At 42.7% G+C, this 16,997-nt stretch overlaps 1 protein-coding gene across 1 annotated transcript in view; it reads right to left on the bottom strand.

Moving 5' to 3' along the window:
* Window positions 1-16,997, bottom strand: part of LOC141439018 (HEAT repeat-containing protein 5B) — a 48,119-nt gene that overhangs the window by 22,595 nt on the left and 8,527 nt on the right. The window contains exons 9-28 of the mRNA XM_074103129.1: window positions 16,541-16,691; window positions 15,460-15,591; window positions 14,571-14,727; window positions 13,841-14,029; window positions 13,083-13,201; window positions 12,691-12,827; window positions 11,762-11,946; window positions 11,302-11,396; window positions 10,637-10,797; window positions 9,629-9,803; window positions 8,237-8,497; window positions 7,395-7,584; window positions 6,534-6,691; window positions 5,818-5,956; window positions 4,825-5,007; window positions 3,822-3,940; window positions 2,865-2,976; window positions 1,990-2,171; window positions 958-1,082; window positions 201-321 (exon numbers count right to left, since the gene is read on the bottom strand). Coding sequence (XP_073959230.1) covers window positions 201-321; window positions 958-1,082; window positions 1,990-2,171; window positions 2,865-2,976; window positions 3,822-3,940; window positions 4,825-5,007; window positions 5,818-5,956; window positions 6,534-6,691; window positions 7,395-7,584; window positions 8,237-8,497; window positions 9,629-9,803; window positions 10,637-10,797; window positions 11,302-11,396; window positions 11,762-11,946; window positions 12,691-12,827; window positions 13,083-13,201; window positions 13,841-14,029; window positions 14,571-14,727; window positions 15,460-15,591; window positions 16,541-16,691 — 3,091 coding nt within the window. The remainder of the gene's footprint in view (window positions 1-200; window positions 322-957; window positions 1,083-1,989; window positions 2,172-2,864; window positions 2,977-3,821; window positions 3,941-4,824; window positions 5,008-5,817; window positions 5,957-6,533; window positions 6,692-7,394; window positions 7,585-8,236; window positions 8,498-9,628; window positions 9,804-10,636; window positions 10,798-11,301; window positions 11,397-11,761; window positions 11,947-12,690; window positions 12,828-13,082; window positions 13,202-13,840; window positions 14,030-14,570; window positions 14,728-15,459; window positions 15,592-16,540; window positions 16,692-16,997) is intronic.

The following is a 16,997-nucleotide window of genomic DNA, read 5'->3' as shown; positions in this document are numbered from 1 at the left end:
AATACATAATATTATGTTTAATTATTAAACATCCAAGACCCGAGAACAAACATTCGTATTATTCATACAAATATCTGCCCCGGCCGGGAATCGAACCCGGGACCTCAAGCTTCGAGGGCAGGTTCTCTAACCACTCGGCCATCCGGTCGTCAAAAAGAAACATATGAAAAACTGAACCAATGTAAAAAATAAACACGTACTTCAGCCCAAGCTTTCAGAATGGAGAGCTTCTCAAGTGTGGCCATGCTTTCGTTGTAGATAAGCGTGGTGTTGCCCTTTGTATTCAACTTGTCCAAGCTCGAAACGAGCAGTTGATGTACCCTGTAAAAAATATTACCACTCCTTGCAGTCGGGTAAAAAAAAACGTTTTTCAAGTAAAACCACAGATTAGACAATAATGTCTCTTCTTTCAGTAGGACACTAAACATTATTTAAATACAGACAGATAAAATAATAAAAAAAGTAAAAATTAAAACAATAGGAGACTATAACTTGATAATGGTTAAAATATAAACAATAAGATATGATAAGAGTATGTACTTAATTAAGGTTGTCTTATTATAAATTGTAATTTTTTTTTTGCTGTGCCTAATTTTGGCAAATAAATTTATTCTTTTTTTCTTTCTTTCAATATTTTTGGGAGATAAATTTACTACGAAGGCTACACAATCTGACTTAAGGCATTTTTTTTCTTTTCACGGAATTATCATATCAGGTTAATTTTCATAATTATTCTAGAGGAATTTGCGGTTATGAAGCTACTTCATGTTGGTTTATGAGATTGTACAGTCACCAGCACCAATATCTGACACAACAGAGCGTGCATAAATATCTACTCTATTTCTGGGGCCGGTAGGACTTGTCAAATATTTTTGCACACTCCGTTGTGGCAGATATTATTGTAGATGACTGAAAAAGGGATTGATTGATTGATTATGTATATCGCATAATCCATACCTCCTAAGGTCATTGATGTCGCGCGCAACGCCGCAGCCGATCCACGCGGAGCAAACGTCGCACGCAGCCGCCGTCACGTGGGACGCCGTGTCGCCGGAGAACGCCGGCCTCAGCGCTGCGCCCACCTGATAAGACACTTGCTCATACATAAGGGCCTTCTTTAAATGGTATAACATTAAAAAACAATATGGGTTTAGAGGTCTATACTTTATCATTTGAATGCAATGTTTATGTTATGATTGATTTTTGCCTTAATAAATAAAAAAACGCATAATACTGAACACGCATAATGTAAATTTAATTAACGTCAACGTAATTGTTGATGCGTAACTACTAACTAGAAGTCAGGTAAAAACCAATTAGCCAGAGAATTTCGGTTAACGCCCAATCAAACAGTTGTACGCCAAAACGTGATGTAATTGCGGTAGACGTAATCATTCGATATCAATAGTGTACAGTTCGATTCACGAGACTTGACACGAATGGATTGAACGAATGTAATGTCACGATGGGCCTCATGAGGAAGCTCAAAGTCACCCAGAGGGCTATGGAGTGGGCTATGCTCGGGGTTCCTCTGCGGGATAGAATCAGAAATGATGATATCCGCAGTAGAGCTAAGGTTACCGACATAACCCGAAGAATTGCGAAACTGATTGGTAGTGGGCGGGGCACGTCGCTCGCAGGACTGATGGCCGATGAGGTCAGAAGGTTCTCGAATGGCGTCCGAGGACCGGTAGACGAGCTGTCGGTAGGCCGCCAACAAGATGGAGCGACGACCTGGTTAAGATCGCGGGATCGCGGTGGATGCGGAAAGCTCAAGACCGGTCTGAGTGGAGAGCCTTGGGGGAGGCCTATGTCCAGCAGTGGACGTCTTTCGGCTGACATGATGATGATGACGATGAATGTCACTTACGATTTTTTTTTGGAAAGGACCATTTTCGTTTGTGTTCCATTCGTTCCAGCTTTTGTGTATCGACCTGTACGCGTGCAAAGCCGCGGGTAAATCCTAGTAAGTAAGAATGGTGACAATACCTGAGCCTGGTATTGTTCCAGCAGCAGATGCCCCGGGAAGTCTGGCTCGGGCGCGCGCGCGAACGCGACCACGATCCGCTGCAGCGTGCCGAGCCCGCGCAGCCGCAGAGCGTCCGCCTCCGCCGTCGCGCCCACGAACGCCATCCGGACCAGCTCCGACAGGTGGAAGGACAGGTAGTCACCTACGAAGATATACTGTTCACAAATACTCGAGGCAGACGGTGCCATAAATCACTTGTACTATACTTCTTTTTTTAGCATTAGAAAGAAGGTAAGCGATCTTGATGTGTCTTTTTGTTGAAAAACACTTTTGAAAAATAAGTCACAGCAAATATGTAACAATTAGCAAGGACATATGATCGCTTTTGGTATCATAAGTAATAGTTACTGTTTTTTTTTAACGTTTTTCAATAGAAAGACTCGTCAACATTCTAATGCTAAAAAAAAACGAAGTATAGCGATGCGGATGCTCATATTTACTGAACTGTATATTTGTCACGTTGAATCGATAAACACACATGTAGCCAAACGATGAGCATCAAAAATAAAATCTATAGCCGGTAATGTATTTGAAAAAGCTAAAATAGTATAGCTTAACCTACCAATAAACAAAGTTTGAATTATTTTACAGAATTTACTTCAACCATCCATATTCTAACAAAATGAGGTGCGCTGGGTGGAACCAAATAGCTAAATAGCTGTGGCAACAGGAAAAAGGCGAAATTCCAGTTTTAAATACACGTATGATTAATCTGTCATCTCCCAGGATAACAAGATCGAAGGATTTTGGGCACAAATTTGTGCCTCTGGGAGAGGACAGGTTAATGTTATCATTTTAAACGTTATTTTCTAATTAACAGTCATTCACAACTTACTGTCAGGATCGGTTTCCTGTTTTTCCTTGGCCTTCACGAGGTCGAAATGAGCCGGGTCGCCCGTCGCTTCGCACGCACCCATTATTTTCTGAATACACTCCATTGCAAATACCTGATGAAAGTAAAATGAATCAGAACAGTTTCGGTGTTAAATTAGTAAGGAAGATGCTACAAAAGTAATTTTTAGCTTAGAATGGATCCCTTATTCATCTCTGTACTGTAAGTTTCGCTCAACAAAATACAACAGCATGTTGTTATTTAAATTTTAATTTAAAAGGATGTCTGTTAATATGAGATAGGAAAAGCTGAATTTAAGACCGAGATTTAAGAAAACCACCATTTTAGGCCAAATACATTTATATTTTTTACGAGTCGAACAAGTTACAAATACAAAATAATATTTATCTACATGCATATCATAACTTCCCTATTATATGTTCAGAAACGACTATCAAATGGCCTTTATTAAGAAACCTGGTATCTGCGGGTGCATCTTAATGTTCACATTAAAGTATCGGTAATACTTTTTTTAACAATGCATATCTGTACATATTGTAGAAAACTTATGACATGCATGTAGATAATAATTATTATTCAGTCAAAGTCAAAGTCAAGTCAAAGTCAAAGTCAAAGTCAAAATCAAAGTCAAAGTCAAAGTCAAAATACAGGCCATATCTGAACATATTATAGAAAAATTATGATATGCATGTAGATAAAGTTATGTATGCGGCTATACATAATTAGGCATTAAAACACTCGTGTGATCTTATTATGAAACTCGCCTTCGGTTCGTTTCATAAAACCACACTCGTACTTTAATGCCTCTCATTATGCACCAGCCACATAAATAACTATTATTCACTTGAATAGCGGCTCCACGTATACTAATACGCTGTAAGAAACATCTCGATGTCAGTGTTGGCGTCTCGTTTACTGTTCGGTTGGCCGCGTACTTACCCGAGTAGGCCATCGGGACTGTACGGCGGGATGCGTCGACTCGTTGGTGTCCGCGTGAAACTCTGCTTGGTCGTCGTCGCCTTCGCCGTCGAAATCAATGTCGGGATTGTTGCTGTCCTCTGCAAATGAATTGTCAGATGTTACACTTCAATATGACTCGCGCAATGAGTGTTTATGTGTCAGGCTAGTTGGCGCTAGTATGTGCCACGTTTGTGATTCAGAACCACATTAAACGGACCTCACGATACTAACGCCATCTAGCGATATTTCGCCTTTCAAGAAGCCCTGTGCTAGACACAGCTCGTACTGACCCAGTCTGACGGTGAGCACGCGTTTGGCCAGCGCGAGCCAGTAGCGCACAGAGCGCGCCGCGGCCGCCGCTAACAGACAGCACGTCAGCGTGTCACGCGTGTGGAACAACGCCGTCCCGTCACGCTCCCCGTCCAGCGACCTATTGGTGCTACATGACACAACTCGTACTGACCCAGTCTGACGGTGAGCACGCGTTTGGCCAGCGCGAGCCAGTAGCGCACAGAGCGCGCCGCGGCCGCCGCTAACAGACAGCACGTCAGCGTGTCACGCGCGTGGGACAACGCCGTCCCGTCACGCTCCCCGTCCAGCGACCTATTGGTGCTACATGACACAACTCGTACTGACCCAGTCTGACGGTGAGCACGCGTTTGGCCAGCGCGAGCCAGTAGCGCACAGAGCGCGCCGCGGCCGCCGCTAACAGACAGCACGTCAGCGTGTCACGCGCGTGGGACAACGCCGTCCCGTCACGCTCCCCGTCCAGCGACCTATTGGTGCTACAATACACAGCTCGTACTGACCCAGCCTGACGGTGAGCACGCGTTTGGCCAGCGCGAGCCAGTAGCGCACAGAGCGCGCCGCGGCCGCCGCTAACAGACAGCACGTCAGCGTGTCACGCGCGTGGGACAACGCCGTCCCGTCACGCTCCCCGTCCAGCGACCTATTGGTGCTACATGACACAGCTCGTACTGACCCAGTCTGACGGTGAGCACGCGTTTGGCCAGCGCGAGCCAGTAGCGCACAGAGCGCGCCGCGGCCGCCGCTAACAGACAGCACGTCAGCGTGTCACGCGCGTGGGACAACGCCGTCTCGTCACGCTCTACGTCCAAAAAGGCGAACAAAGCGCCTGGCAGACCTGTATCTGTTATCACCACACCTGCGAAACGGAATGAAGCAATCCACGTGTAAGTTTACAATAATATGGTTAGTTCTATGACGGATAGTACGGTCACGAGCGTTAATTTGGGACCCATTTCGTGAAAAAATCCTTTGAATTGCGATACAAAATGACAGATATTCGATCTTAAGTGGGGACCCAAACCTGGTTTTGTGTGTTCTGTGCCACTATATTTTTATGAGAACATTTGAACCTGGAGAGGCGTAACTGTCATCTGTCTTTATCCAAATACGATGACTAGAGATGGTCCATCCGTTAACGTGTTGGACAGCATCATAAAGATAGCAGTCTACAGAATAAAATGAAAGTTTGTTAGATTAAATTCTAAGATTTTTGATTTTCACAATCTTTTATCAGTATCAAGTTGGACATTATGCAGATTTATACTTTAATAAGTTTTTTTTTAGGACATAAACAATGGCTAAATAATAAATAAAAAAGTTTTACATTCAAAATATAACTTTCGACAAGATTTCTTCGCTTACAGTATTCTATTATTGCAGCATACGAAGTGACATAATTTTTTATAATTTTTTGTAAAAGGTGTTGCAATAAATAAATACTGAATACTGAATACTGACAATAATTAAAAGCTATTAAAAAGGCCAAGTACTTAAGCAGTTAATTAAGTCTCACATGAGATACTTAACGTGATACTGACGCATTTTTACTGGACCAGTGGGCCTTACTGGGCCAGTGGGGTTCTTCGGCCTTATCTACACTGAACAAAAGGTTAATCGCTGGTCAGTTTGTTTTTATAAGATAAAAAATATATACCAAACTACTTACCACAATACGGTCTTGCGGGCACATGGTCTTTAGCAAGCATGGCGTACCGGCAAACCTCTGCCGCCTCCTTCTGCGACAGCTGGCGCAAGCAGCATAGGGCCGCGCGCCGCACAGCCAGCTCAGGACTTGACAAGTCGCGCTGAAAAAGTAAGGAGTTGAAAATACACAAGAAATGGGTCACTAGACCTAAAATAAAAACAAATTTGTCAGTTAAGTTGTCAGAAAACATTGGCCATGTGTTTTTTCTTCTGTGAAATAAACAAAAAAATAGGAAGAGATAGCCAGTTGAAGTTCGGTGTGACGTACCCCGTGCGTAACTTTTTAACGTCACCTGCCCTCACTCCCGAAATTTGACGGAGAAAATAAACGCAGTTCTTTCTTCATCTCTTGTGAACGAACAAGTGCGAAAATAAAAACGCAACAGTTCCTTTGAAGGAACATTCAAAGGAACTACGGCGAATAAACCCTTAATGTATCTATTTCTTTTTTCAGCAACAAAAAAAGCGAGACACAATACAATATACCAACCAACACCAAACAAATCCAATAAAATACTAAACAAACTACCAATAACACACCAATAATACTATCCAGGTTGTGTTTGCCTGTTATTGGATTAACACTCTGTTTATGTTACTAACACATCGACTTTCTGCTATTTTAATAGTGTTATATCTGTTGGCAAACCAATAAATAAAATAAATTGAATTACTGACACATAGCGCAGGCACCAACGCATGCGCGCTGACGTGCCGCGGCGAGAACATCTGCAACTGTTGCATGCAGCCGATGCCTTCCGCGCGCGCGCCGCCGCCGCACTCGCTCAGCGCTGCGCACGCGCACAGAAAACGGCCCACTGTTGAGCCGGCGCTGCCTGGAACGAACGAAAAACAGTTGTCACGATATCACACTAATATTACAAATGCGAATGTTTGCAAGTCGGTTTGTTTGTTACCTCTTCACGTGTAAACATATGGATTTATATGAAATTCGGTATGCGATAGTTTACCTCAATCTGTATAACGAATTTCGTCTAAATCGGTATGTCCTTAAAAATGCATAGTTCCCGCGAGATAGCGATAAACGAATACTACGCAGACGGAGTCGCGGGTAACAGGCTAGTTCATTAATTAAAAGGTGGTAGTAGTAGTAGCAGTAGTAAAACTCTTTATTGTACTAAAAGGAAATACAGATAGATTACAAACAGAAAAGTACAAAGGCGTACTTATCCCTGAAGTGATATCTGCCAAACAAAAGAAAAGGAAAAGTCATTTTACAAACTTTTATTCAATTTTCAATGTTCATGTTTAGGTCAAGTCTGACTGACTTCAAATTTGCCACGCATGGAACAATTAATTGGCAAAGTATGGCTAACAATAAATACATTTAGCAAACTACCCAATTAGACTAGTAGTACATTGAAGTAAGACCAGAGGCCTTCTCGTCTAATGCACTTGCAATCACGATCATTTTCACGACTTCTTTCAGTCAAATGGCGTAAGACGAGGGTAGAAAAAGATGGTGAATGCAATTGCAGTGCCTTAAAATATACGGCTTCAGTATTCATCGCTGCTTACCCTGTAACTCCGGTCCTACAACGGTGATAAGTGCGGACAGCAGCCTTCCCACAGCCCGATGCAAGTCTTCCTGGAACGGTGGCGCCGTGAACAGCAGTTTCAACGCCACGTTCAGCGTCGAGTCCACGTGGCTGCGGAACATGGGACCCGATGCGTCCGCGAGGACTGAAAGCGCGTGGAGGGACCACACCTGTGGACAATGGAGGCAATTTTATAGCTCTACTGTGTTGCCACTAAAGGCGAGAAAGTGCGCCTTAATTCATGTGGAAGTTTTTAAACTTTTTAAATTTACCTTTTCGCTTTTTAAATTTACCTCTAATACAATACACGACGTGAATGCAAATTTTTACCATTTCAACATAAATGCGAAATACTTCTTTTTGGTCGGTTTTTGACCATTTTATATCATTAAGTAATTATTGGAAAAAAATTGCAATTATGCCATTGTTGTATAAAGGTTTGATCGCAAGGACTCAGAAACATAAGGGCGTACCGTACATGTATACGAGAATAACGCTGCTCGAATGACGGCTAGCTTTGTGTTAAAAATAGTGTAATATTTGGGATATCAAAATTTTTTTCAGCCAGGTATGACAAAGGTCACTGTACGGTCTACATTGACGTATTGCGCGCTCAGCACACTTTACTTTGATTGCGTAAATTAGTTAATTACACGTCAGTTCACGTTTAACATTCATGCACGGAATGTGTGCTCGCTTTACTATCAATAAAAGTTATTATTCGGGATTATCAGTGAGTTCTTATAACAAAGTGACTCTACAGTGAAGCAACCAACATTTCTACCCGGTGTATGAGCAATAGCAGCCCGTACAGTCACTGACCTGCGCCTCCTGCCCAGCAGCGTCCTGCGCCATAGCCCTTAGCGCCGGCAACGCAGCGGCCGCGCTGGCGCCCCGCGCGCGCGTGACGGCGGCCACGGCGGCGGCGGCGGCGGCGCGCGCGCACCGCGCCGGCGCCCGCGTCAACGCTAGCGCTCGCTCGCTGACGGCTTGGCTCTCGGCTTCAGACACGCAGCCGCAGAGACGCCCCGCGCATGACGCCGCCGCCGCGCGGACCGCTACGCTTGGTGATGACAGACCCGACTGCAGACAATGTTTAGTGATGACATAAAATAAAGTTTTGGATGTCACGAGGTGAGTCGGGGCAAGCACGCCGCAGGGGGTAAGCGTGCCTACCATTAAAATATCGGAAAGTTTTGATATTGCACTACTAACGACAGCTTACAGGTCTTAGGTCAGGTCTTAGGTGCGCGGTTGTAAGATGTCATTATTAGTGCTTACGATTAAAACCATTAATTATGGTTTAAAACCTGCGACGCGTTACCCTGACTCACCTTAATTATCATATTATGTCAATGTATTTTTTTATTCTTATCTTTCATTTACATGTACTGTGGCCATGATAACGTGGGCTATACAGCTAACTAATATTTTAGTCTCGTGACTATTTTTCAGTTTTTTTGGGTGACTTTCCGTAATTCCACTCTTCTGTGGACCGGCGGAAGACCAGTTTTCAACCAGCGATATGCTGGGCCGGGGCCTTTTATATAGCGGCAACACTTATAATTATTATTTTTTCTACCCTGTGTAATGTGTCACTGCTGTTATAAATAAATTATTTTCTTTCTTTTTCTTCTTTATTTATTTATTCAATAGTTTGTTTACAAGTTATGCATCACATAATACAGTCAAGCTATTAAAAAGTACAAACTATTAAAAGGGAAAGCGACTCAGCTTATGCCTGTGCCTAACAAAGCATGTTAGATGCTTTGATGAGGATATTTGTGAAAGGCTAGTTGATAAAGAGGATATAAGTGATAAGATAAAGTGTCTTTTTTTTGTCCCAGGATTTTGAGCCACCCACCATACCAAAATCACACTGGAACAGGTTAAACTACAATCTAGTTACTTTAGCTGTCATTTTCTAAGACAGGTAATTCACTAACTCTTTAGTAGAAATAAATAAATAGTTAGTCAATTGACTTGGCAAAAAATTGCGTCACAGCTCTCTATTGCACAAAATCTATGGGGATCACATTTTTACAGCTTACAAAAAATATGTCCATTGATCAAAACTAAAATATGTACCGTCAGGAGCGTCGACTTGGGACCCATTTCGCCAAAAAATCCCTTGTATTGTCATACAAAACGACTGATATTCGACCTTAAGTGGGTCCCAAATTAACGCTCGTGACTGTACAAAACGTAACTTACGAAAATAAGTTCAGTAGCGGCAGTCTTGACCGCATCCTGTCCCAGCGAGCTCTTCTGCTCCGCCAAGGTCCGCAGCGCCAGCAACAGGGCGGTGTATACGTTTACTTGTATCGCCTCTTGGCGGGCGCCTTTCGACATCTTGATGCATTCCGTGAAGTGCTCTAGCATTTGCTGCCTGGAAGGTTATTTCATTAGTAGCCGGCTTTCACTTGGACATTTTTACGGGAACTGATAATGCGTATAACAAAAAAAAATTCAAATAGGGATGTTGACTACACCAATCAACTGACGTACTTTTTGTGAGCTGTCAAAACACAATTCTCCCATAGAGTTTGAATGGACTTGTTCGTCAACTCAATCAATTAACTATTTATTTGTTTTAAAGCAACGAAAAATCTAATTTTGCAGTTAATCGAAAATTAATCTGGTTTTCAGGGCTAAAATAAAGCGTTTTTTTACTGGAGTCGTGTCTTCGAATTATTTTTTAATGGTGTCAACATCCCCATTTCCACGGTATAAGCATGTTGTTGACCCCAAGCTATAAAAATACTTATTATTTTTTTTAAGGTGCCCGAACAGTTAAGAGCACAAAGTAGATAAAACAGTTAAGAGGAACGCAAAAAAAATAATTACCGACTCCATCGAGTGGGGGTATTTTAGGTTGAATTTCCACTAGATATGTGCGAGGATGAATTGTTTCTATTGGTTCATGACAAATATATTCCTCACATCTCTGGTGGAAACGCAGCCTTAGCCTCCTGAGGTCCGACGTAAAATTTCTATTTACATAATTTGATCCGAACGTCAATCAAGTAAAGTTCAAATTTTTTTTACGTCCTCTAGTGCGTACGGGGCATCCAGGAGGTTAAAGCTCGCTGAGTACATAAGTACTGTATATTTTGTTTTAAAAATATTGAAAAACAAGTGGCATTAGAAACCACTAAACTCAGCTTTTATCACAAAGTTTTGTTTTTAAATAATTTTCGAATTTCGATTGACACACATCACCTGTGTTTGTTGGCGGCGCGGGCGAAGGCGTGCGGGAAGAGAGCGGCGCACGCGTCGATGACGGCGACGCCGAGCGGCTGCGCGCCCGCCGACCCGCGGTACAGGCAGCACGGGTCGTGCTCCAGCGCGCCCGACCCGCTCGCGCTTAGCGGAGATATCAGCTGACAAACAGAACACAGTGTCAACCCAAACAATACTAGATTGTACAACAAAAGCATAAAACGGGTCATTTTACCCAAAACGTTCATAGCCACCCGAGCCGGTACGGCGAGTGTGGATCGACACGTCGAGGGGAAAATGGGTTTAATGCTCGAGTTTTACACTCTGCTTTTCACTTTGCGAGGAAATGAAATAGCAACAGTGGAAACAATTGTTCACTTACTATGTACCTTTTATTGTTCAAACAACATGATACAGTCAAATACAAATTATTGATAAGGCCAACGTTACAAAAATATGTATACACAACCTTATTAACTTAACATTAAGGTCGTATATCTATATTTTAGTAACTTTGGCCATATCGATATATTTGTAGTCGACTGTACAAACATAAACGGAAACAAACAACGCTGGTGAAATAACAGGCTTATGAACGAATACGGCAGGGTTCCGCATAAACATACAATGACATAGCAATGTCATCTTCAGTGTAAAAATGTTACCTGTTCTTCTATTTGAGCGTGGTCAGTGTCGTAGATCCATCCCTCATCGCCGAGCAAGATAGTGTCGCGCGGATGCATAGCGCTTCTCAGCATACCTGTGAACATTTGAATATGTTTGGAATTATTACAAGGGATGAGCAACATTTGACAGTACTGACAACGCAGCGCAAGCTTTGCGCAGACGCGACACTTCAATATAGGTCGATTTACAAGACCTGGTACAAATGAATTGAACGAAAGTAATGTTACTCGTCATTGTGTGCAAGTTGTATATACAGGGGATTCCTAAAATGTGTAAAGTTCAGTCAACATTCTCGCTATATCTATCGCAAACAAATCGCACTGGGGTGATGGTGCGAGCAGAATTGGGTATGTAAACACACACTCGAGTTGATTCTGCTGTAGCAGTATTTGTATTATTTCCGGCAGCGCGAGGGGCAGCGTCAGGGGCAGTACTGACCGGTGGCCAGGTTGGCGCAGCCCGGGTCGGCCACGCCAGCCAGCTCGCTAGCCAGCAGCCGCAGCAGCGGCGCCGCGGGCTGCGCGCCCGGGCCCAGCGCCGCGCATGCTTGGTACAGCCGCAACCGCAGCAGCGCCGCCGGCGCCTTCAGCGAGCCACCGTAGTTGCGGACTACTCCGCCGACGCTGAAAACAACGCAAAATTTAAAAATCGAAGATAGATAATAAAGAGGTTTAAGATAACACCTCTGACTACACCTCTTATATGTTTTTTTTCGGAATTCGAATGACTATTTTATATACGCATCCTAAAGAAGATATGTATTCCAATTTCATCAAAGTTAACTTACATTAGACTTGCACGGACTAGAGTTAACTGCTAACCCAGGGTTAAATTAAAGTAACCCACCCCAGACTTACCCAACACCCAGGGTTAACGCTTTAATTTTTTAACCCCGGATCGTGCAAGAGGCCCTAACTTGGTAGGAATAGCTAGAGCGCCATCTATGGGCTGTGTCAGCCGTTTGGCCGTATCTTCGTTGTTGATCAGCGACGGGCAGTGGATCAACATACTGGAGGGCAGACGAGCGCCCAGGCGCGCTCTTCCTAGACAGTGCAAGAGGCCCTTACTTGGTAAGAACAGCTATAGGGCCATCTATGGGCTGTGTCAGCCGTTTGGCCGTATCTTCGTTGTTGACCAGCGACGGGCAGTGGATCAACATACTGGAGGGCAGACAGCGCGCCCACGCGCTCTTCCTAGACAGTGCAAGAGCCCTTACTTGGTAAGAACAGCTATAGCGCCATCTATGGGCTGTGTCAGCCGTTTGGCCGTATCTTCGTTGTTGACCAGCGACGGGCAGTGGATCAACATACTGGAGGGCAGACGAGCGCCCAGGCGCGCTCTTCCTAGACAGTGCAAGAGGCCCTTACTTGGTAAGAACAGCTATAGCGCCATCTATGGGCTGAGTCAGCCGTTTGGCCGTATCTTCGTTGTTGACCAGCGACGGGCAGTGGATCAGAAGACTGTGGAGGGCTGACAGCGCGCCCGCACGCCCTTCCAAGGTCACCTGAACAATTCAATATACGCAACCAGTTATTGTTTGTTTGTTTACTTTATTTATTGTTATTTGGCATTTGGACAGTTAATGGAATATTACAAAATTCTCATGGGAGTACCCAAAAATTACAGCATGATCTTCAATTACGTGCCATAAACAACAGACGTGTAAAACTCCATGTCCTAGACGCATACACGCTCGCGCGCCTGACTTATTCATCTCGATCTCGAAAAACCTTTAATTATTTTCTGGAAAAGAACGTACCTGCCAAGTGAACGCATCGCCTCTAGCCTTTTCTGATTCCATTTCTTTAGCCGACCGCGGGAAACTGTTCCTCCATAGCAACAGCATTCTTGGCAACAAGCCACGCACCACTGGGACCCCTACAACCAATAAATCAATAAATATCATGGAACAATGAGGGTTTCCGTGACAACCCTGTCACTAGATGGTGCTAGTATCGTGAAGTCCGTTTGTATTTTTTTTCCATTTGTGTCGCGTTTGTGATTGGTTACATAACTAAATGAGTCATCTCAAACAAGACTAAAGGCGTGAAATATAGCTGAAAATGTTGAGCTTTATCGCTGGGAAAAAAAAAACCTCTTCAATTTCGGCAAAAATACTGTTATTTTTTTTTTTCATTCACTCCAATTTTAAGAAACTAAAATTAAATTAAATTAAATGCTAATTAAATATCGGTCAATCATACTTATATAGCCGAAAAAGTAACTATTTTGAAGAAATCTTGTATCTCAAATCAAACGTCAAAAAATTTACCCTTAAAATAATGTTCACTCAGAAAAAATATCTTAATAAGAATATAAATACGAAAATATCTTCGCTGGTCATACCGTATTTTTATTATTAAGTATACTAGCCGATATGGACCCATTTTGAGGTTAAGTTTAATTATAAAATATCACAAATTCAAATAAGGAATATTTATTTTTCGTTACGTATCTTTCAACAGACCACATCTAGAACGCCTAAAATAACTAAGTCATAATACATTGCCGGCTCACCTAGCGTACAAATGGCGCCGACGATAAGCCAGCCCGCGTTGGTCCGCGCCGCAGTGAGCCGACTGCTTTGTCCAGCGGACCGCAGTAGCTGCTCGGCTGCGTTGAAGGCCACTTTACCGCGGCCATGCGGCACCCCCAGTGGGGAGAGACGCACTGAGCCGAGTATTGCGGCCAGTGCTGCTGAATAACCTGAAAAACAAAAACACACTTAGTTTTTTCCTACAATTACAAATTTTACTATTCCTTCTATTTTTTCATCTCACATGCTCAGCAGTGTCGTATAATGCAGGTTAAATTGGTTGCAATCTCGTAAATAAAACCCAAGGGCCTTTTCTTTGCGTATTACGCCTAAGAGCGTAATGAGTTTGATGCAAGTATAGTCAAGTGCAAAAATATGTATCTATTCATACCACTTAAAAATATGTTACCAAGGCCTTATTACGTCGGAATAAGAGTCTGTGGTACATATTTTTAAAGAGTTAGATAAGTCCGTATTTTGCACTCCACTATACTACTGGGGCGTGCAGCTCTGAGCCGAACAGCTCAGAACTTGGTTGGTTTTTAAAGCAGACCAATCCAAGGACCTTTTCTTTGCGTATTACGTCTAAAGGCGTGATTAGTTTGATGTAAGTACTACTTGGAGGTGCAGCTCTTGAGCGGAGCAGCTCAGAACTTGGTCGGTTTTTAAAGCAGTCTAAATTCCGTGCCACTGCTAGGAAAAAAAACCTACCGGAAATATGATGCGGCGTAGGCGACGAACGCGGCGCGTCTAGCGCGTCCACACACTTGTCGAGAAGCGGTGTGATCTGTGAAGGCAGCGCCACACATATGCAGCGGACACACCAGGCGCCCGCGAGCCTCGCTGCCACGCAAGGATGCTCCAACACCTGGGAGAATAAGGGACATCGTCGTACATTTTAAAAGTTACACGAACGAAGTTATCAGTTCACGTAGAGATAAGAAGAAAAAAAAATACATTTGTCTTTGAGTAATTTTTTTGTGTTTTATGGATTTTAGTAAAATACGGTATTCACAAATTAAATTTAATCATATTTTTAACCGCAATCGCTGCAATAATTCATCTGTTAACTTCGTTTCCGACAGAGTAGGGAAAATAAATGTCTTTTTGACCATAAGGGCTTACGGTAACTGGCGCGGGTGCACGGAGCGGGCGCACGCCTGCGGGTACGGTGCACTTATAATCCGTGCAGTTAGCGCTGCTCATTTTATTTATCAATAGATGCCTATCCACCCGCTCCGTGCACACCGCGTCAGCTAGCGTCGGTCCTAATAGGAAATATTACTGAAATTTTCTGCCTTCAGAGTGCAGCACTAGCACAAAACCGTAAACAGTTTTTTGAGTATCTTAAATGCCATAATATCGTATTATTTCAGTATTTTTTTGGAAATATAGCTCTATCGTTACTATCGATGTAAAATATCATGTTATTTTGTTACTAATAAATATATCATGATTTCTATAGGTAGTAATACTCTTTGGTCATGATCTGTCATGGCGACGAAATATAAAGAGAACTGACGTTGTCATGGGTTTGCGCTAGTGTCGCCCCCTGCGCAGAGCATCATTTCCTCTTGCTGTTACTCCTGTTGTGACTTACCGCAAATATGGCATCGACCATATTGAGCGAGGTATCAGACACGAGGTTCTGCACCGAAGTCCCGAGCTGTAGGGTCAACTCGCCGGCCTCCATCAATGCGCATACGAGCAGATGCTGGCTGAATAACGTCTCCTAAAATAATGAGTTTATTTTAAAAAAAACTTCAAACTCAAACTCAGTCTTTATTGCGCTAACTTTTTGCTTGATCCTGGCCATAGCCTATACAACATAGCCTACATTTTATCTCGATATTCCCACGGGATTTACGTAAAATTCCTAAATTTTAATCTCCAAGTCTAGACATGTAATTTTACAAAGACGTTCTTCATACTAATTAGTGAAGACAATGATCTATTTTTTTGAATTTCTAAGGAAATTTTGTAAAATCCCGTATCTAATTTCAATTCAATCGGTTTCTAGCGATTCACGCATGCGAAGCCACGTATAAAAGCTAGTACATATTGAACAATAAACAATTTCTTTACTCACGCGCGACCTACAATAACTAACATTTTTAACATCTGGCAGTATGGTGAATGGTACTGTTGCTATGATGATGAACTCTGGTTGAGTTCGAAACGCGTCAGCGTAGTGTGGTGGTGATAATAATTGGGTTTGTGTGATGTATGTGAGTTCTTACAGCGTGGAGGCGGAGGAGCTGCATGAACACACAATGTTGCATAGACGTAGTTATCGTAAGGTCGCTGGTGACCAAATTAATTGTTTGTAGTTGACTAGAGTTCACCCGCGGCTTCGCACGCTTAAACTATTCGATCTGGTAGGTAGTTACAATTGAAATTCCGGGATTTTACAAAATTCTCCTGGGAATTCCCAAAATGTGTTTCATTGAAGAACAACTGTCCAAAATTTAATTACTCTAAACCCAGCTGTAGACTTTTCAAGATTTTATCCCTATCCCGTGGGAATTTCGGGATAAAAAGTAGCCTACGTGTTATTCCAGATGTCCAGCTACCAATATACCAAATTTAATGATTCTAAACCCAGCGGTTATTATTTCAAGATTTTATCCCTATCCCGGGAATATCCGCAAAGTAACGCCAGATTCACTAAGCATACGTACCTGATTGCAATCCTTGGCGTTTTCCGGGTTGAAATCAATGCTGTTCATTTGTTTTATAACAATCTGTATTATCTCACGACACGCCGACGCTTGCGCTTTTTCACCCAGCATTTTGCCTAGCGTGTTGCGCAGTATGTAGTTTATGCATTTCCTAAAAAAAAAAAAAATGTAACTATTTGTATAAAGTTTTCTGTTTCTCAATACAAAAACCTAGTTGATTAAATCGCCATCAGCATCATCAAATTATAAAACAGTGTTTTTCTGACGAAAATATAGTCTGAAAAGCACGGGCCACTAACGTATTAATACTTGAGGTATGCCCGAAATGTTTCGAACCAATTAGCGGCTCATTTTCAAGGTTAGCTCGAACTATGTCGAGTATACTTCGACTACACATATACATATGCTCAAATGACCCGTGTATATATAATATATATTTTAATAATTGTCAGTGTCT

This window comes from Choristoneura fumiferana, chromosome 20, assembly GCF_025370935.1.
Source record: "Choristoneura fumiferana chromosome 20, NRCan_CFum_1, whole genome shotgun sequence".
NCBI lineage: Eukaryota > Metazoa > Arthropoda > Insecta > Lepidoptera > Tortricidae > Choristoneura > Choristoneura fumiferana.
This window is presented reverse-complemented; position numbering and strand designations above follow the sequence as displayed.